The 22394-nt window shown below is 34.7% G+C and overlaps 1 protein-coding gene across 1 annotated transcript in view; it reads right to left on the minus strand.

Annotated features, from left to right (window-relative positions):
- Positions 1 to 1290: 1290 nt before the first annotated feature.
- The window catches only part of LOC103609068 (spermatogenesis-associated protein 6), a 44681-nt gene continuing 23577 nt past the window's right edge, over positions 1291 to 22394 (minus strand). The window contains exons 3-6 of the mRNA XM_008593440.1: positions 15975 to 16016; positions 14716 to 14840; positions 5462 to 5542; positions 1291 to 1614 (exon numbers count right to left, since the gene is read on the minus strand). Of these exons, the coding sequence (XP_008591662.1) occupies positions 1291 to 1614; positions 5462 to 5542; positions 14716 to 14840; positions 15975 to 16016 (572 nt within the window). The remainder of the gene's footprint in view (positions 1615 to 5461; positions 5543 to 14715; positions 14841 to 15974; positions 16017 to 22394) is intronic.

Here is a 22394-nt window from a genome sequence, read left to right on the forward strand (position 1 = left end):
CTGGAGAAAATGATGTTAAGTGAAATAAACCAGACACAGAAAGAGATATACCTCATATTCTCACTCATAAGTGGGTACTAGGAAGAAAACAGGAAGGAAGGAAGGGAGGAAGGGAGGGAAGAAGAAAAGAAAGAAAGAAAAGACCACAATAATACATTGAAGTTTCAGAAGGAGATAACAAACTTAAGGATACTTGAGATGGGAGGGAAAGAGGAAGGGGGATTGGGGAGCTACAGGTTGGGTGGAGGGCATGACATGGGGAAAGATTATGATTTGTAATGATGAATAGGCCAATAACAAATAGTCTATTATGTAAATAAATGTGAAGACTAGATAAGAACCATACTAGAAAACAACATTTGAAAAAACAACAACAAACAACAAAAAGGCTATAGACTGCCAATGGGCATGTTTACATGTTGGATTATCAAATTTTAGAATTCAGAAAAATTAATTACGACATTACAGTTAGAAATATTTTTATATATATTCCAAGAAGTTGTTTTGTTTCTACAGGCCCTTAAATCTTGAGATTAAGTATCGCTATCATATATTAATATATATATTAATTAGTATTTTTAAATTAATTTGAAAGCTTTGGTAAGGAATTGCTTTCAAGGTAAAAATACTTTATAAAAATTCAGGAAACTGAAAATTTTAAGAAAGTACTTTATTCAATATTTTGATTATGGAGCCTTAAATTTAGTCAGTCTATTCGACTAACATACAGACATAGACTCTAAACTTAAACCATATCAAAAGGAGGCTTTTGTATAAAAAGATGAGAACTATGCTACCCTTAAGTTAACTCTCTTCACTTTCAAAGGCCTTCCCATACACATCAATGATTTGCTTCAAAGATCCATTATACAAAGCTTACCCAAGGGACATAATTTCAAAGGAAACTTATTCTCCATTATAATTTTTAAAAAGCCTGGGGTGAGGTCATTCTTTTCATAAAGATTACTTTGTTCTTTTTTAAAACCCTACTCAGCCATTTTAGTACTAATGTCAATTACAACCAACTTCAATTTGTAGAGTTATTACACTGTCCACTGTATAAAACAGGAAATGGGTACTTAAGAGGATTTAACATAGCATTCATAATAGTGCTTGATCTCTGTTAGGTTTAAAGACTGAAAAAAAAGCACGCTCTTTAATTCTAAGTTAATTTTCCACTTTAGATTGCTGGGCTAACAGATGGTTCAAGAAAGAAAATTATTAATATAAGCTAGAGGTTGAAAGACATTCCAGAATAATATTTTAGTGGAAGAAAAGATTTGATCAGTTTCAAATGAAAATGCTTAAGAGAACACATACATGTCTAATCACAAATGGAGGTTTATCTGTTTCTTTTTTGAATTCATAGGGTCCCAGATTTAAATGGGCCAGCCGCCGCCTGGTGTCTTCAGATAGCTCACACATGCGTCTTTTTGTGTAGGGAGATGGAGAGTGTGATTTTGAAGAAATTGTAGGCTGTTCGTAGTTTTTTGCATTTATGTAATATTTACTCCTTTCGGGTGATTTGGATTTTTTCTTTTGTGATCTTGATGTTCTACTTTGTAGTCTGCTGTTTGATTTTTCAAGTGGAGCCGAATGGTAAGTAAATTTATCCTAGACATAAAAGATAAAAATTAGCTTGGGCAGAAGAGATTTAAAAAAAAAAAAAAAAAAAAAAAAACCTTTGGGTAGAAAAAAAAAAAAAACTTTGAAAAGTTATTTGACCTTAAAAAGATACAAAATCTAACAAAGCCAACTAATCAGTCTCTCCTATCTGTGCTGATCCTGGGGAAAGTCAAATCCATGTTGTCCTAGATAACTATTTGTATAGTAGTTATCAAAATATGCTGTTTCAGACTTCTTTCTTAAGTCTAACTAACACGGACTTTATGAAAACTAAAGCTTGATCATTTTAAAAGTCTAAGAAACAAAGTCAGAAAAAATTACTTTCAGTATTCTAAAAACTTAATACAAAATTGGTTATTTATATTTAAATATTCAAATAATTGTCCATGTAATTTAAGAGGATTATATGTAATAATATTAAAGTATACATGTCTAATTAGTGGATTATGAAATCTTTATGGAGAAGAGCTATGAAAATAAGTTTCATTCATTTTGTTATTATATACACATATGTATAACATAAAAATCTGAAGAACAACTTTATACATATTTTAATGAAATGTATTATTTGAATTATACAAGATGAATAGGATTTTAAGGTCCTTTCTAAGCTATAACATTACAATTCAATGACAGATAATCATGCCATTTAATTTGGTCCCATATTTTTATAAAAGTATATAAAAGACATACTATAAACTTTAATAACTGGTAATATATCTTCTAATAAAACCAATTAGTAGTCTAAAATTTTTCAGCTTAAAAAATTTTTGATATTTCTAATTTTGTTGATTATTAGGACAATATTTTATTCAAATAGTCTCTGCCTTATAGATGCCTTAATAGTTGAATTACTAGAAAATAATATAAGATTTTTTCATGGATTATCTAGATTTATAAGAAGCTTTTCAATTAGAGAAAATGGACAGTTGAGAATCTCTTAATATCTTCCAAACTTTAATCATCTTTTAAAACCACCAATCCTACCTCTCTCTCTACTTTCTCAACTCCCCTCCTTACTTGCAAAGGGTATCTAAATATATAAAATAAATATATCAATAGAAGCAAAAAGAGCCAAACATTTTTTTAAAGTAGATACACAGGAAAAAAAACATATTTTCCTAATTGGAAAAATAAGTCTGAGTTTCATACAGACCAATAGCATCAGACTATTTCATCTTTCCTCCTTCTGTAGTTCTTGATATGTTCCTGGATCTTCTCCGACCTTCTTCAATGACTTCGACTAGTAATACAGAATTTTTTTCTTCACCTTATCCATCCATCTCTATGACATCACACTGACTCACAGAAGCAAGGAATGTAGGCACTATAAAGAATCTTTGAGGTTTACTAAAATATTCAAGCAATAAATATTTCCAAGACCTTGGAATTTGAGATTATATTTCTCAGCCTTCATTATCTTTTTCTACTGTATCTTGGATTTCATTATCATGCAGATCCATTGCATCCTCAACTCTGAAAATCACTTGCTGATTAAAACCTGTTATCCTCAATCTACTTCTTTTACTCTCACAATCTGTTACCTGCCATTCCTACGTCCCAGTCTCTAGAACTCTTTCCCCAGTTTTTTATACACTTTTAGCACCTCTTACCTACAGACCAAGCTGAACTCATAATCATCCATTTCAGCAGTGCTGTAAAGTTCCTTCTAACATACCCACGTCTGGTTATACCAAACCTTAAGTAACCCCATCTTCTTTCTTCATTAAAATTTTTGAATGCTGCATACCATTAAAGGAAGTCGTAACTATGTACTATTTTACAACAAATGCATGCCACTCTGTTCATGCCTAGTAAACTTAAAATAGTGGCTCTGTTTTGCTGTACACAAAATAGCTGCCATAATTTCTCTTCTTGTATCCACATCTAGGGTAGTTTCTCCTCCTGTGAAGACTCTAGGTTTGACTATCAGGCACGTTGCATGTATTCTCTAACTTAATCTTTATAGTGGCATTATGAGGTACTTAAACCCAGATCTATTTGTTTCTAAAGTATATTTTCTTAAAAACTGCCTGACACCAAAGCCTATTCTCTCACATCTCTGTTCAATAAAGATCAAATGGCAAACAACTGAAACTCCAACTCAAAAAAACAAAAACAAATGGAACAGTCTTGCCAGAAGTTTACAGAGGAAAATGTTAGTTCATAGTAATAGTGAAACTATTAATGGGTTGATGACTTTACATTTAGAAAAGGCTCTTCCACCAAGCTGTTTACCTAGAATGTATGTACTTTTCTGCATATATGCTATACTTCAGACAAAAAATTAAATAGAAAAAAAAAAAAACTTCTCTACCCACCCATTGGAAGGTCATACCCCAGTGTGGAAAGAAAAATTGTGAGTCCAGGCAAAGCATTTCTAACAATTTTAAGATGTGCACAGCACATGTCTTAAAAACAAGTCAGTAACATATCTCCACATTTGGCAAGCATAGGTTGTTGATCTCTAATAGCTGTGTTTCAGCTTGCATTTAAAAGATAAATAACTACAGCCTGACTCTGAAATATTAAATATCTTGCTATACAAGATAAAAATGGTTCCCCCAATACTACTATGTTTTACCTTTCTTAGCTTAAGTCAGTTATCATCCTCAGCACATTTACATGAAAACTGATACAGCAGTAAATTAACATACTACTCCTTTCATGATAAGCCCAGTACTGCCCTGTTTGAGTCCTCTGGGCTTTATATATTAATGGCTCTCCATCACAGATAGGTCATTGTTACTTGGTCACAATGCAAATGCACACAAGGGATGACTGGACATTATTAGATAACCTGTGGACAAGGTAGCAAGACCATCCTGGTGACTCAATAAGAAGTTAGAGCAGAATGAAGTATCAGATCCAGGTATATCAGCTTACTAACAGCAGTTTTCACAAACATGGAAAGTACTTAGGCTGAAATGTCCAAGCCTCCCTTGATCTGACAGTACCAGTATGGCCACCAAACTGAACACTCCCTTAAAAAATTAGAGACATTTGGGGAACCACACTCACTAAACACCAATATCCCAGTCTGAGAACCTCTGGTCACATTTGCTAAAAAAGTATCCTTTAAACTTTTTGCATTAATCTATACCTTCTACAAGATTTACAGAAGCCTCCAATCTAGTTCTCTGTGGGACTTTTTGATCCCAACATCTTTCTGGCAGCCTGATTTCTTTGTATTTTTTTTTTTGAAGTTCATTAAGTAAAAAAAAACAAAAAAACAAAACAAAAATATCATGGCACCCTCTATCATGTGCACCAAACTTTTAATTCTTGCATTTATTAAGATATACCCAAACTGTTAAATATCTATGTTAACTGTTTTTCCTTTTTGTCTTTTTTCGTGACCGGCAATGGATCGCAACCCTCAGTGTCACGCCTGTACCGGACCGGGACCGGCAACGGGATCGCAACCCTCGGTGTTGCGCCCGCACCTCACTCAGCCAGTGAGCGGCCGGTCTGTATGTGGGATCCGAACCCTTGGTGGGAGCGCCGCCGCGCTCTCAAGCGGCGCACTGTAGCAGTGCGCCACCGGGCCGGCCCTATGTTAACTGTTTTACTTAAACTGAATATTGACAAAAAAAAAAAAAGGTGAAAAGAGCAACAGCCAACACACAAGGACAAGGCTTGCCAAATGACAAATAAACCATTAAATACTTTCAACAAATGATTTCAACCTGAGTGCGGCACTTCCTTGAACTTATCAGACATTCAGTAATCACTGAAGTTGTAGAATGGTGAAAAGAGCAACAGCCAACACACAAGGACAAGGCTTGCCAAATGACAAATAAACCATTAAATACTTTCAACAAATGATTCCAACCTGAGTGCGGCACTTCCTTGAACTTATCAGACATTCAGTAATCACTGAAGTTGTAGAAAATTCCAGCTTTGGGGCAATTCCCTGAGAGGGAAAAAGAGCATACTATTAGACATTTCCATGTAAAAAGAGATAATTATTTTAGTGATGAGCAGATGACCTAAGTTAACACACATTTTTCAAGGTTTAGCTGTTTCATTTGTTAGTTTGAACTTCTTATTAAAGATAAAGACAGCAAAGTAATGCTAAATTTTAGCTAAAGTAAAAAAAATTGTTGCTGAGGATTGAGTTACAAGTGATTACATTACTTTTATAAAATAATTAATATTTTTTTCATTTTCAAGTATTTCCCTGTCAAACTGTTCGAAGATTTTTGAACTATGATGCGATATTATAGTCATAAATAAATGAACATGTCTAATGGATTTCAGGTTTTTCTACTTTTACAACTTAAGACATATTTAACTACATAATCAAAAAATAAATTCATTAATTCAATTGGTTTTAGCCATTCCACAATATGTATATACATGAAAAGATAATGTATACCATAAACATACAAATTTTATATATAAACTTTAAAAAAAAATTTATTTGTAAATTTAAAAATTTTAAAAAGAAATACTTTGGATAGTCTCCCTGTGTTAAAAAAAAAAAAAATCACATATCCTGGGTATGTAGTTCCTGAAAACACAGAGACAGGACTCTACCAATTCCTCCAACATTTTTTCCTCTAATGTAGCTTGCATTCAGACCTAGGAATGAATCTGGCTTCTATTTCTAGCAACAGTTCAATCTTCAGCTTGAATACTGTTTTTTGAGATATGTGGAGACAAATGGTAAACTTCAAAGGGACAGTCACACAGTACTTGAAAAGTATTTGAAAACACACAAATGATACATTCACTGAAACATTAAAGCATACCATCTACGCCTAGGGCAACTTCAGTCTAACATAGGGGAAGACAGACATTGACCAATAATGTGCTTGCATTTGACCTGTATAAACCCAGCAATTGACCAACTAAGTTTAAAGTTAAAAAGATCACACATATTATAGAAAAGGTAAATCTGAGCTGCCTAAGTGTTCACTGAACTATTGTCCTGCAAACATATCTTTTATTAATGATATCCACTAAGCCTGCTTGTTAGTTATCTATTACTACATAACATATTTCCTCGAAACTTGAGAGCTTAAAACATCAATAAACGCTTATTATCTCACATAGTTTCCATGGGTCAGGAATCGGGCAGAGGTTGAGTTGGGTGTTTCTGTCTTGAAATCTCATCAGAAAGCAAAAAGATGTAGTTTAGGCTGGAGTAATCTGAAGGCTTGACTGGAGCTTGAGAATCTGCTTTCTGAGAAAGCTCATACACATGAATATTATGTCTTCTTGCTGGATCCTTCTGTCATTATACATTGACCTACTTTGTCTCTTTTTATGCTTTTTGGTTTAAAGTCTATTTTATATGATATAAGAATAGCTACTTCTGCTGCTTTCGGTTTCTATTTGTGCGGACATCTTATTCCATCCCTTCATTATTAGTCTTTGTGTGTCTTTAAGGATGAGGTGAATTTCTTGAAGACAGTATATAGTGGGGTCTAGCTTTTAAATTCAATCACTTGCCCCAGCCACCAAATCCTGGGCCCCAAGGCAGCAGAGCCAAGTCCCCGCACCCTCCACATGGGATCCAGCCCAGACAGGCAAATTTCCACCCTTGAGAGATGCACCAGCCACCGACCCTCAGGCCTGAGGTAGTGTGCAGGATACAGACCATGCCAGGCAAGTCCCAGCCCCTGAGAGAGGCCCCAGTCACTGACCCATGAGCCCCAAGGCAGCACTATGCAGCTGAGCATCAACAAAATTTGCTGATATTGCTGCAGACACCCAGGAGCAACTAGTAGACTGTGATAGCCTCTGACACAATAACTATACACCAATGGAGAGATTCTAGAAATATGAAAAACAAATAAAGTATGAGACCACCAAAGAAATACATTAACTCTCAAGTTCTAGATCCTATTAGAACAGGAAGTTCTTGAAATGACTGACAAGGAATTTCAAGCAACAATTCTAGGGAAACTAAGTGGGATACAAGAAGACTCAGTTAAATGAAATGAGAAAAAGTATACAGGACCTGAAAGAGGAAATGTACAAAAAAATCACTGCCCTGAAAAAGAATGTAGCAGAGCTTGTGGAACTGAAGGATTCATTCAACGAAATAAAAAACACAAGAGAGAGCTTAATCAGCAGGCTAGAACAAGAAGAAGAGAGAACTTCTGACCTTGAAGATGGCTTGTTTGAAACGACACTGGCGGAAAAAAAAAAAAGAAAAAAGATTTAAAAACTTAAAGATGCTGAAAAAGCATTTGACAAAATTCAACATCCATTCATGATACAGGCTCTATAAATTGGGTATAGAAGGAAAGTATCTCAACACAGTTAAAGCCATATATCACTAACCCACTGCCAATATCATCCTGAATGGGGAAAAGTTGAAAGCTTTTCCCTTAAGAATAGGAACAAGACAAGGATGCCCACTCTCAGCACTCCTACTGAACATAGTGTTGGATGTACTAGCAAGAACTAATCAGGTAAGAGAAGGAAATAAAGGGCATCCAGATTGGAAAAGATGAATTCAAATTGTCCCTGTTTGCAGACGATATGATCTTACATATAAAACAGATTAAAGACACTACAAAAAACACTTTGAGTTGATAAATGATTTCAGCAAAGCTACAGGATATAAAATCCACATGCAAAAATTGGTAGCATTTCTATACTCCAACAATGAACTAGCAGAAAAAGAAACCAAGAAAGCTAGCCCATTTACAATAGCACCAAAAAATAAAATACCTAGGAATAAAGTTAACCAAGGATGTGAAAAATCTCTATGACAAGAACTACAAACCACTGTTGAGAGAAATTAAAGAGGACACAAGAAGATGGAAAGATATCCCATGCTCACGTATAGGAAGAATTAACGATGTGAAAATGTCCATACTACCCAAAATGATCTACAGATCAATGTCATCCCCATCAAAATTCCAATGACATTTTTCTCAGGATTGGAAAAATCTATCCTAACATTCATATAAGAACAAAAGACCACAAATAGACAAAGGAATCCTGAGCAAAAAAAAAAGATTGAAGCATAACACTACCTGACAATGGAACAGAATATAGAACCTGGAAATCAACCCATGCACCTACAGCCACCTAATCTTTGACAAAGGCAACAAGACTACACACTAGAGAAGAGACTGCCTCCTCAGTAAATGGTGCTGGAAAATTAGACATTCATACGTAGGAAAATGAAACTAGACCTGTACTTCTCACCATATACCAAAATCAACTCAAAATAGATTAAAGAATTAAATATACCTCCTGAAACAATAAAACTCCTTAAAGAAAACATAGCAGAAACACTTCAGGAAGTAGGATTGGGTACAGACTTTATGACAAAGACTACAAAAGCATACGACCAAAGGAAAAATAAACAAATGGGATTATGTATAACTAAAAAGCTTCTGCACAGCAAAAGAAACAATTAACACAGCAAAAAGACAACCAACAAAGTGGGAGAAAATATTTGCAAAATGTACATCAGGCAAAGGATCAATATCCAGAATATGCAAAGAACTCAAACAATTTAAGAGCAAGAAAACAAGTAACCAGATTAAAAAATGAGCAAAGGAGTTGAATAGGCATTTCTTAAAGGAAGATATAGGAATGACCAACAGACACATAATAAATGCTCAACATTACTCAGCATTTGGGAAATGCAAATCCAAGCCACTTTTAGATACTATCTTACTCCAGTTAGGATGGCTAATATCTGAAAGACTGAGACTGTGCTGGCAAGGATGTGGAGAAAAGGAACCCTCCTACACTGATGGTGTAGATCTACCATATGAACCAGCTATTCCACTATTTGGTATATATACCCAGAGTAAGGGAAATCATCATGTCAAAAAAATGCCTGCACTCTCATGTTCACTGCAGTTCTATTTACAATAACCAAGAGTTGGAACCAGCCTAAATGCCCATAATCAGATGAGTGCATAAGGAAAATGTGACATATTTAGACAATGGAATATTTCTCTGCTATTAAAAAAAATGAAATACTACCATTCGCAGCAACATGGATGGACTTAGAGAAAATTATATTAAATGAAATAAGCCAGGCACAGAAAGAGAAATACTGCCTGTTCTCATTTATTTGTGGGAGCTAATAAAAATTAAAAAGTAAATATACAAACGAGTGGGGGAAATGAGACACAACAATCACAATTCCTTGAACTTGTTAAGTGAACAGATATGCTGTTGATGGTGGGTAGCAGGGAGAGGGAGAGAGGAAAGGAGGAATTAGTAAAGGGACATAAAAATCAACTACATTGTATATTGATAAATTAAAAATAAAATAAAATAAAAATAAATAAACTTTAGCGTGAATATTAAATAAATAAATAAATGCAATCAGTCAGTGATAGAGTTTGGAAATGTTGCCCCCCCCATAATTCATGAGGAAATCTGATCTTCATTGTGGCAGTGTTGGGAGCTGTTTGAGTCATGGGGCAGATCCCTCCTGAATGGATTAATGCTCTCCCTAGGAGGTGGGTGTAGTGAGTGAGTTCTCAGCTTTATTAGTTCCGACAAGAGCTGGTTGTTTATAGGACCTTGGCAACTCCCTCTGTTTCCCTCTTGCTTCCTCTCACCATGTGATCTGTTTGTACCCACTGTTGCCTGCTGCTTTCTGCCATGAGTAGAAGCAGCCTGAGGCCCACACCAGATGCACCTGTCCCAGAATCAGAAGCCAAATAAAACTCTGTTCTTTATAAATTACTCAGATTCGGGTATTCTGTTATAGCAACACAAAAATGGGCTAATACAGTTAGTCTGTGTCTTTTGAGTAAGGTGTTTAAGCTATTTACATTTAGAGTTGTTATTGAAAGCTACTGTCATATTCCTGGCTTTTTACTGATTTTCAATTGGATGTTTTAAATCTTTTTTTTCTTTATTCCCCTTTTTATTGTTTGTCTTTAATATTTGCAGGGGTGCACCTGGGGTCCTCCCGCAGACCCAGAAGGAGAAGGAGACAACAGGATTACCCCCAGTGTTGGGACCAAGGGATCTCAGGGAAAAGTGAGCCTGCTGCCCACCAACCCAGTCCCGTGAAAGAGACACTCAGACGTGGCAGGGGTTCTGTCAGAGCAGTTCCACTTTATTGCCATTACACTGCAATTTATATAAGCAAGCAAGTAGGGGCTTTCCATGAACTAACCAATCAATTAAAGGATCACGCGGGCATGCATTTTGTACTAACATGTTGAGCACAGTGATTACGCAGGGTTCACGAGTGCGGAAATACTGGCAGACCAATAAAAACCTTTTGGAGCTATCTTGGCTTACGCCTCCCCTACTCCCCATGGATGCCATCTTCATCCTCCACCCATAGGCACCATGTGGCTCAGAGATAATGCTTGCTCCTAAAAATGGGCCCAACAAATATTTGCTGTTTTTTTGAGGTGGCAAGATTTAGTTTCTTTCTCTTTCTTCTTTGGATTTCTGTTCTACTAGTGAGTTTTGTTCTTTCTTGTGTATCCATGTAAGTGATTATCCTTTTTCAGATTCCAGATGCAGGACACCCATAAGATTAATTGCAGGGTTGGATGTGTGATGATGAAATCCCACAGTTTTTGTTTGCCTGGAAAATACACTATTTCTCCCTCACTTCTGAAGGATAGCCTTGCTGGGTATAGTATTATTGGCTGGCAGTTTTTTCTTTTAGTATTTTGAATATATCATCCCATTCTCTACTGGCGTGTAGAGTTTCTGTTGAGAAGTCTGCTGTTAGTCGGATAGGGGCTCCATTATAGGTGAATTGATGCTCTTCTCTTGCTGCTTTTAGGATTCTCTCTGTCTGTGAGCTTTACCAGTTTAATCATAATATGTCTTGGAGAAGATCTTTTTGGATTGAAATCTGTTTGGGGATCTTTGATCCTCCTGAATCTGAAGGTCCATGTCTCTCCCTATAACTGGCAAGTTTCAAATTATTATTTCCTTGAATAGGTTTTCATTGCCTTTTCCTTTCTCCTCCCCTTCTGGAACAGCCATGATTTGAATGTTTGTGAGCTTAAAGTTATCTTGTAACTGTCTCAGATTTTCTTCATTTTTTAAAACTCTTTTTTCATTTTTTTTATTGTATGCATTTTTTACTGCATTTTTTTTTTTTACTGTATTCTTTTGGTGGTGTCATATTTTCTCCCGTTTTTGTATTTCCAGTATCTCTCTATTGATGTCTCATCATCTGGCAGAGCAGTTGTTTTTTCTATTACTCTGGAGGTGGCTTTAAGGAGAGAGACTTCCATTTCTTTTTATGGTCTGTGCTGGTGAGTCTCCTTGTATCAATGTAGTTGAGTGTCTGGAGGGACAGACACCTGCATGTGTCTATGGTTGCTACTGTGGTGGCAAGCCACTTTTGCATTAGCTGCAGCTGCAGGTGGCCACCCAGGTGAAAGTTGTGTTTTTGGTGTGCTCCTGCCTGCTACCAGGCAGGGGATGCTGCCCATAGCTCATGCCTAGGACTCTGTGTGTGCTTCTGCCTGCTGCTAGGTGGAGGAGGGGGTGCCCACAGCACCTGCCTAGGACTCCAGGCATGTTCTTGCCTGCTGCCAAGAGGTGGGGACAGTCCATGGCTCCTGCCTAGGACCCCGTGTGTGCTTCTGCCTGCTGCTAGGTGGTGGGGGCTGCATATGACTGGAGATGCACAGTATTCTGAGCTTGGGTCCTATCAACAGAATTGTGAGGGTCCAAAAGCCTTTTCATTTTCTAATCTCTCTCTCAGTCTCTTTCTCCATCTCAGATTATCATGGTGTTGTTGCTTCCAATATAAGCTCTAAAGAAGTTCTTGGCTCTCATGTGAGTCTTATAGTTCACTTCATTAGAGGAAAGCTACACCCTTCTCTACATCGGCTTCTGCTGAGATTGCTGACAGACAATGCCATTAAGCATCTCAGAAAACCTATGTTTGATTAAATGATTTTCTAAGGCAGCATGCTGGAATTTTCTGAAGTTTTAAAGAAGGATTTTACAATTATACTCTGAGTTTCACCATGAGACTATAATTTCCTGAAACTTAAAAGCAAAGAACAAGCCTTATTTGTCATTATATTCTCAGTGAGTAAAACAGTGCCACGCACATCAAAAGCGCAAAGCTGCACTATTTGCCCGCTGCCGCAAATTGCTTTGGATGCCTAAGGTAGCAAATCTGTTAGTTTTTGCACCCAGGCCCAAGCTGTTGAAGCTACAGTTCTCACTGACCAAGCAGGGTATGGGAACATCCCAGGCAAAAGGCCACATAGTCTACCATTTTTATTCAAAGCTTTAGCAGTTTTTCAAGCATAAAAACTTCTTAATTTGTCTTGTCTTACTTGTCGGCTTTCAGCGCTCTGAAGTGTTTATAATTTTGTCTGGTTTTCCACTAGTTTTGTGTGGAGGGAAGAACTGCCAACCTCTTCATGCTGCCATTACTAGAAGTCCTACTTTTATATATATTTTAATCTAACATCTTCTGAATATATGCAACAGTAACTCAAGTTAATGATAAAAAATAAATCCTTGTTAATGTTTCATACACTTGAGTTTATATTCCCATCTTGGCATAATAAAGCATTTGAAATTACTTTTAAAAGACCATAATTTTATAATATTACTATTTTTTTCATTGCAGGTTTCCACACAGTTCTTGAAATACTCTCTGAAGACTTTTATAGTACAGAAGCTGGCTAATGGACACTGAAAATATCCCAAAGGAGGAATATTTTCATAGACTTGCTAGTTAATGAACTTTTATACTTTTGGTAAGGTGAAGTTGCTATTTCTTTGGATAGAGCATATCATAAACCCGATCTACAGGAGAAATTACTTAATTTGTTATATTGGCTCACATATACTCCACATCCCTTACTCAGGCTACTGTAAAATTTTATAAAATTAGGTTAAAAAAAAGTTTGTCTAAATACAGATGGTGTCCAACTTACGATGGTTTGAGTTACAATTTTTTGACTTTATCATGGTTTCAAAGTGATATGCATTTAGTAGAAACCATACTTTGAGTACCCATACAGCCATTCTGTTTTTCACTTTCAATACAGTATTCAATGAAGTACATGAGATGTTAGACGATTTTGCCCAATATAAGTTTTCTAAGCATGTTTAAGGTAGGCTAGGCTAAGCTACGAAGTTCAGTAGATTAAGTGTAATAAATGCATTTCAACTTACAATATTTTCAACTTACAGTGGGTTTATCAGGACATAACCTCTTCATAAGTTGAGGAGCATCTGTAATTTCAAGCTAGACAACTTCTGCTTTGCTTCCTTTGAAACATGAGTTTTTCTCAGTTTTTCTGAGTTGAAGACTTACTTTCCAGGATAAAAATATTTTGAAATCATCCAACAGAACTTGAGAAAAGTTGTAGTAAAGGATGGGTGAGTAAGCTGCCACTTAATGCAACTTTGTATTTTAGATGCATGGATACATATTGTCATTCCATGAACATTTTACATTTAATCTATCCAAGTTCCTACTAACACACATTTCAACTATTTCCACTTTTCACTATTATGAACAATTTTACAAGTGAACATTCTAAAGAAGATTTTTAGCATACCAAAGAGAATGTATGTCCAGGATACATACTTAGAAGGTCATATGCTATGAGAATCTTTGTCTTTACTAGATAATTTTGAATAGTGATTGTTTTCATTTACCTGGCATAAACCATATATGAGTTTTTTACACTTTTGATATTCTCATATTAAATTTTGCCAATCTTACGGCCATTAAAATGAAATCATAGAGTTCTTTTAACTTGGATTTCCTTAAATGTTAATGAGATTGAGAATCTTTTCAAATGTTTGTTGGTCATTCCTTAGAAAAATGAAGAATGAGACAGAGTCTAGGGTCAGGGGTGGGGTCAGGGAAGGACCACAGAGAAGGAGAAGAGAGAGATCAAAGAATATACGGCAAAATAACACTTGCTGATTTTGGATGGTACATGCATGGGTTTTGTTAAATTATATACATTTAGATATCAGTATACTTAAAATAACACAATTTTACAAAACAACTAAGTTTTAAACAAAATTACACTTTGAATTATTTCTTCACACTTAAGGTGTCAAGGGCAATGTGGTAGTTTCTGGATAATGATCCTGCATCAAAAACTGATTCAGAAAATAGTAAGCACTTACTCGAAGGCCAGAAATCCTCCTCATGGTAACCTGGCGGTTTGAATCATGGTGTCCAGAAATTTGGTTTGGACCCGGGAACATGAAATCTCGTGTATTTTCATCATATGTAGACAGTGTTTCACCCACTACAAGAAAGATATCCTATGATCCAAATTATAACAGAATACTCTTTTTAGAAACAAAATCGTCAAGTATAATACATATGTTGCCTGATGCCTTATTAAGTTACCTGTGTCAGGGTCCTGTTTATTTCCAATGAAAGAAAAATTAAAAACGAAAATATGTTAAATGCATTAACACTCTTCCTTTTACAGAAATATACTACATATTAGTAATTCTCCCCCTCCCTTTTGGAAAATGGGGATAGTCATTTAAACTCAGTGACTACTTATGTGTGCCTAGAAAAAAAAAATGTCCATTTAAAAATATTAAGTTGTTATAACATATGCCCATCTAAAACTTACTTGCCATCTCCACAATTACTTTTTATCTCCCACTTTTTAAACTACAATTGTAAGACATTAGATTACATTTTGAAAAAATTGGGGTCTACCTGATTTAGGTATATATATGTATAATATTTAAATTTTACAGATTACAAGCATTTAATGAAATACGGCTCTCCATTTTTCACAAGAAATCAGGATTTTAATAAGATACATTTATCCTCTAATCACAAAATCAATATCAGAAATAAAACTAGTTTCTATACTTTAACTCTATCTCCTCCAAGAATCTGTAATATTTACTATATAAGTAAAGTTTTATTCCCCTCCATTCCCGATAATAGTCAACACACAAGAACAAAGATAATTAACTACTTTACCAATACAAATATATAATATTTTTAAAAAATCATAAAAATTTAAGAGTCAATTTTTATGACTATCACATCCTAGAATAACATGTTATTTTCTACTTTTATCAATTTTAGAACATTATGTTCAAGGGCCATTTATGTAGATCTTTCTATATATATATCATAAAAATTTAAGAGTCAATTTTTATGACTATCACATCCTAGAATAACATGTTATTTTCCACTTTTATCAATTTTAGAACATTATGTTCAAGGGCCATTTATGTAGATCTTTCTATATATATTATTTGGTCAAAGGAAATTTCACACACTGTGGACCAATAGTAGAAATTCAACACTGTTCTTAATTTGGAAGAGGTAGAAAAGATGAGATTTTTAAAGAACATTTCATTGAAATAGTTTGCCATATCAATTACCTTATCAATGTATAATACAGTACCTGGTGGAACTAGCTGTATCAACTCAAACACTGCTGTATCATCTGAAAGTTCAAAGAAAAAATTTCTCAAAAAATTAATAATAAACAAAAATTAGTTACTTTAACATAGAAGTATCTAAAAGACAAAGCAAACACTAGGTAGACTACATATATTTTTATATCTCAGTAGACTATGTGTATTTTTATAAATATAAGTTATATCTATTTCTTAAGTAGAGTGGCAAGTATTGCAAGGTATATTCTTATACCAATACTATATTCCTTACATTTTTAATATGTCTGGAGTATTTTACAGTACATTTATAAAAATAAGAAAAAAATGCCCTTTCTATCTTCCAAGGTAAAAATGCCCTTTCTATCTTCCATGATAAAGCCATAATCTGTTTCTTCCTTTAAATTCTGCCATTTTAATGCAATGGAAATCTAAGTCATTTAACTTTCTACCTATATATATTCATCTGTGAAGAAATACTAAGTATTCCCCTTAGGTCATAACTTGTGGCTATAATGACAAAAAAAAAATAGATGTGGGCCTTTTCCTCAAGAACCTTAAATTTCATTGACAAGACAAGTATTAGATGAAATACAAGTCACAAGTGAATATATTATTACAAACTACAAGTATAATGAAGGCCTTGTAGATAGTGCTATGAGAGAACATATTTACAAGACCTGATGTAGCCAGGGAGTCATGGAAGTCTTCCCTGAGGAAGAGCTATTTAGGACATAAACAGAATAAACAGGTTTTGTAAACTGGGAGTCAGGGGGCTAGGGAGTAGGGTTTTCTAAGCAGAAGGAATAGCATGTACAAAGGCTCCATGTAGAACACAGCACCTCCAAAAACCAACAAACACCAAAGACAAATAATAAAAGGGAAAGAAAGAAACAAAAGATATTTAAACCTCCAAATAAAAATCTATAAAATGCCAGATATAAGACAATACCTTTCAGGAACAACCCTAAATATAAGTGGACTAAATTCTCCAATCAAAAGACACAGACTGGCTAATTAGATTAAAAAGATACACCCAACTATATGCTGTCTACAAGAGACTCACCTCACCTGTACAGACACACACAGACTAAGAGTGAAGGAACAGAAACAGATATACCAAATGGATGGAAATAAAAAATGAGCAGGAGAAGCTATTATTATATTGGATAAAACAAACTTTAAACCAAAAACTATTAAAAGAGACAAAGAAGGCTACTATATAATGATAAAGGGATCTATGTGGGAAGACATAACGGGAAGACATAACAACCATAAATATACGTGCACCCAATATCAGAGCACCCAATATATAAAGCAAATACAATTACATTGGAGGAAAGAGAAAAACACAAATACAATAGTTGGAGACATGAACTCCCCTCTCTCAACATTGAACAGATCATCTAGGCAACATATAAACAGAGAAACACAGGATTTAAACCACCCTTCACACCAACTGGACTTGGTTGATATTTACAGAACATTTCATCAAACAACTACAGAATATACATTCTTCTCCACAGTATACAGAACATTCTCAAGGACAGACCACATGTTAGGTCACAAATCAAACCTCAACAGATTTTTTAAAAAAAAATTTAAGTAACTTCTCAGACCACAACTGTTTACAACTAGAAATCAATAAAAAGTGCTACTCTGTAAACTAAACAAACACAAGGAAATTAAACAACATGCTCCTGAACAACATATAATCCAAGAAGAAATTTTTAAAAAATCAGAAAATCTTTTGAAACTGATGGAAATAAGACACATCATACCAAAACCTGTGTGTTTTCTGTAAAAGCAGTATTAGAGGGAAATTTATTGCAAAAAACACATATCAAAAAAAACTAGAAAGACTTCAAATAAACAACCTAATGCTACACCTCAAAGAACTAGAAAAACAAACTATACAATCCCAAAACGAGTAGACAAACAGAAATAATTAAAATCACAGCACAAGTAAATAAAACAGAAACTCCTAAAATGACACAAAATATCAAAGAAACAAAAAATTGGATTTTTCAGAAGATAAACAAAATAGACAAACCGTTTGCTAGTCTAATTAAAAATCAAGAGAGAAGAGCCAAATAACAAAAATCAGAAATTAAAAAGGAGACATTACAACCAACACCACAAACATACAAAGAAAGACTACAATAAACAACTATGCATCAACAAATTTGAAACCTGAAAGAAATGGATAAATTTCTGCACACAGACAAACTACCATGACTGAACCAAGACAGAAAACCTGAACATGCCAATAATAAGCAATGAGATTGTAGCAATAATCAGCAGTCTCCCAATAAAGAAAAGTGCAGGACTGGATGGTTTTACTGGTGAATTATACCAGATGTTTAAAAAGGAGTTAACACCAATTCTCTTCAAACTATTCCAAAAAACAGAAACAGAGACCATTCTCTCAAATGCATTCTATAAGGCCAGCATCACCATGATACCAAAACCAGCCAAAGATACAACAAAAAAAGAAAACTATAGACCTATATCTCTGATGAACAAAGGTGGGAAAATCCTCAATATAATACTAGCGAATAGAATACAGCAACACATCGAAAAAATTACATGACCATCAAGAGAGATTCATCCCAGGAATGCAAGGATAGTTAAACATGTGAGCCAATAAATGTGATACACCATATCAACAAAACTAAGAACAAAAACTATATGATTAGCTCAATAGATGCAGGAAAGACATATGACAAAATTCAACACCCCTTCATGATTAAAGACTTTCAGCAAATTAGGTAAAGAAAGAAAGAATTTCAATACAAGAAAAGCCATATATGAGAAACCCATCACCAATATCATCCTGAATCGGAAAAAATTGAAAGCTTTTCCCTTTAAGACAGGAACCAGACAAGGAAGCCCACTGTCACCACATCTATTTAACACAGTGTTGAAAGTACTAGTCGGAGGAATCAGGAAAGAGAAGGAAATAATGGGCATACACATTGGAAAAGACGAAGTCAAACTGTCCCTGTTTGCAGATGACATTATCCTATATATAGAAAAGTCTAAAGATTCTACAAAAAGCTGTTAGAGTTGATAAACAATTTCAATAAAGTTGCAGTATACAAAATCAACACGAAAAAATCTGTAGTGTTTTTATACTCCAACAATGAACTAGCAGAAATCTACAAAAAGCTGTTAGAGTTGATAAACAATTTCAATAAAGTTGCAGGATACAAAATCAACACGAAAAAATCTGTAGTGTTTTTATACTCCAACAATGAACTAGCAGAAAAAGGAATCAAGAAAGCTAGTCATTTTACAATAGTCACACACACACACACACACACACACACACACACACACACACACACAACCTGGGAATAAATTTAAACATGGAGGTGAAAGATCTCTACAAGAAGAACTACAAGTCACTGTTGAAAGAAATTAAAGAAGACACCAAAAGATGGAAGCATCCCATGCTCTTGGATTGGAAGAATTAACATTGTGAAAATATCCATACTACCCAAAGCAATCTACAGATTCAATACAAATCCCAGCAAAATAATAATGACATTCTTCACAGAAATAGAAAAGCAATCCTAACATCCATATGGAACAACAAAAGACCACTTATAGCCAAAACAATCCTGAACAACAACAAAAAAATAAAGCCAGAGGGCAACACACTACCTGGCTTTGAGTTAGACTGCAAAGCTATAGTAACCAAAACAGCATGCCCCTGGCATAAAAGCAGACACTTGGACCAATGGAACAGAGTAGAGAACCCAGAAATCAACCCACAAACTTACAGCCAACTGATCTTTGACAAAGTCACCAAAAACACACGTTGGGGGGAAGACTGCCTCCTAGATAAGTGATGCTGTGAAAACTGAACATCCACATGTAGAAGAATGAAACTAGACCCATACCTCTCACCATATACCAAAATCAACTCAAAATGGATTAAAGAATTAAGTATATGTCCTGAAACCATAAAACTCCTAAAAGAAAACACAGGGGTAACACTTCGGGAAGTAGGAATGGGCAAAGTCTTTATGAATAAGACCTCCAAAACACAGGCAACCAAAGGAAAAATAAACAAATGGGAATATGTCAAACTAAAAGGCTTCTGCACAGCAAAAGAAACAATTAACAGAGTGAAAAGGTAACCTATAGAGTGGGAGAAAATATTTGCAAATTATGCATTCAACAAAGGATTAGTATCCAGAATATACAGGAACTCAAACAACTTAACACTAAAAAAACAAATAACCTGACCAAAAACTGGGCACAGTAGCTGAACGGCATTTACTAAAAGATATACAAACAGCCAACAGACTAAGGAAAAAATGCTCCACATCACTTAGCATCAGAGAAATGTAAATCAAAACCACACTGAAATATTATCTCACCCCAGTTAGATTGGCTATTATCAAAAAGACAGTGAAGAACAAATGCTGGCCAAGATGCAGAGAAAGGGGAACATTTCTGCACTGTTGGTGGGACTGTAAATTGGTGCATCTATTATGGGAAATGGTATGGAGGTTCTTCAAACTACTAAGCATAGAACTGTCATACAATACAGCAATTCCATTGCTGGGTATATACCCAAAGGAATGGAAATCATCGTATCGAGGGATACCTGCAGTCCCATGTTTATCACAGCTCTATTTACTGTAGCTAATAGTTGGAACCAACCTAAATGTCCATCATCAAATGACTGGATAAGGAGAGTGTGGTATATACTCAATGGAATACTTATACTTCTCTGCCATGAAAAAAGAATGAAATACTGCATTTGCAGCAACATGGATCAAACTAGAGAAAATCATGTTAAGTGAAATAAGCCAGGCACAGAAAGAGAAATACTGCATGTACTCACTCATAAATGGGAGTTAAATAATAAACAAATAAAAAAGAAGGAAAGAAAGATAAAACAATCACAGTAGTATGTTGAACTTTCAAAAGGAGAGAACACAACTGAGGTTACAGAGGTGGGAAAGGGGGTTCAGGAGTTAATGGAGGAATTGGTAAAGGGACACAAAAAATAGTTACATTGTATAATGTCAAATGTACTACTTATCCTGATTTGAGCATCACATATTGCATAGAGATATTGATAATCAACTCTGTATCCTAAAGCTATGTACAATCAAGTGCATTACAAGATTTTAAAAAGTTTAATCATTTAATTAGATTAATCATAGAAATTAATTCTATTAAATCTACTTTCGCACTTTTGGAAATAAATAGATATTAAATGTTAAAAAGACAAAAAAAGGTAAAGAGGGTAGTAGAAGCACTAGGCTCTTCTTACCATGAAATTATTCATCTACTTTTAGTTTCATACTATAAACTTTTGTCACCTATTCATTTGCTTTCTTTACTGCAATCTCTTAACCTCAAGGCCAGCACAATTTCTCCATTGAAGATCTATCTGGCTTATCTTCCTCTCAAACCTAAGACTGCCATAATTTTTAAGAATGTCAAAATCCACGTGAATTAGTCATCCAACATGTCTCTCACCTCCTAAAATGCAGTATGTCTATGGAATAATTCTGATTATTTATTTACATATCTGATTCTTCTTTTACAAACACAGATACTCCTTTAAACAAAGGGTCTGTATTTTATTCATTTCTGAATCCCCTATGTTCCCTCTTAGTGACTTTGGCTGCACTGGCAATTAAAATGTTTAAAAAACTAATTTTAGTTTTTACCATAAGCCACTGGATAAGCAACTTTTGCTTGAAAAGACTTCTGTGTGACCCCTCAAATCACATTACATATTCTATGAATACATCATGCTGTTTCTTATCCCATTATCAATAGATGAAAGAACAGAAAAAGAGTAATGCTGAATTGGTACTGAAATAAGAGCTATGCTTTTAAGAAATATGATCTACTGCACTTGCAAAAATTATAATGCTTGATCACAAAGGAAAATCTTGTCTTCCAGAATATATGTGGGCATAGAATGAAATTTCATTAGAAAGCAAATGAATTAAATACAACCTTAGGATAAGTACAGTGTCTTATGTTTCCATACATACTAACAATATATTTGTCCTGAGGTCACTTATTCTGTAATTCCAACTATTTGAAAAACAAGCTAAGGTATACAAGTAACCAAAACAATAGTAATATTTATTACCATTTAAAGAGTATCTTCTGTGTGTCAAAACTAAGTTTCTATGAGCTTCACACAAATCCTCAAAACAACCCTAACTACGTGAGTATTCTCCATTTTACAGATAAGAAACGGAGACTAAACATTAAAGTTATCAAAGATAATTACTTCCTGGGCTCAAGTATAACTGTCTTCAAACCCTGTGCTCTTTTCGTTAACAATCCTATTGTTAACTAGAAAGTGCAGTTATTTACAAATAAATGTCAGCTGAGGAAGTTGTATTTTTTTTTTTTTTTTTTTTTTTTTTTTTTTTTTTTTT

This window comes from Galeopterus variegatus, unplaced genomic scaffold (genome assembly GCF_000696425.1).
Source record: "Galeopterus variegatus unplaced genomic scaffold, G_variegatus-3.0.2 Scaffold9130, whole genome shotgun sequence".
Classification (NCBI taxonomy): Eukaryota; Metazoa; Chordata; class Mammalia; order Dermoptera; family Cynocephalidae; genus Galeopterus; species Galeopterus variegatus.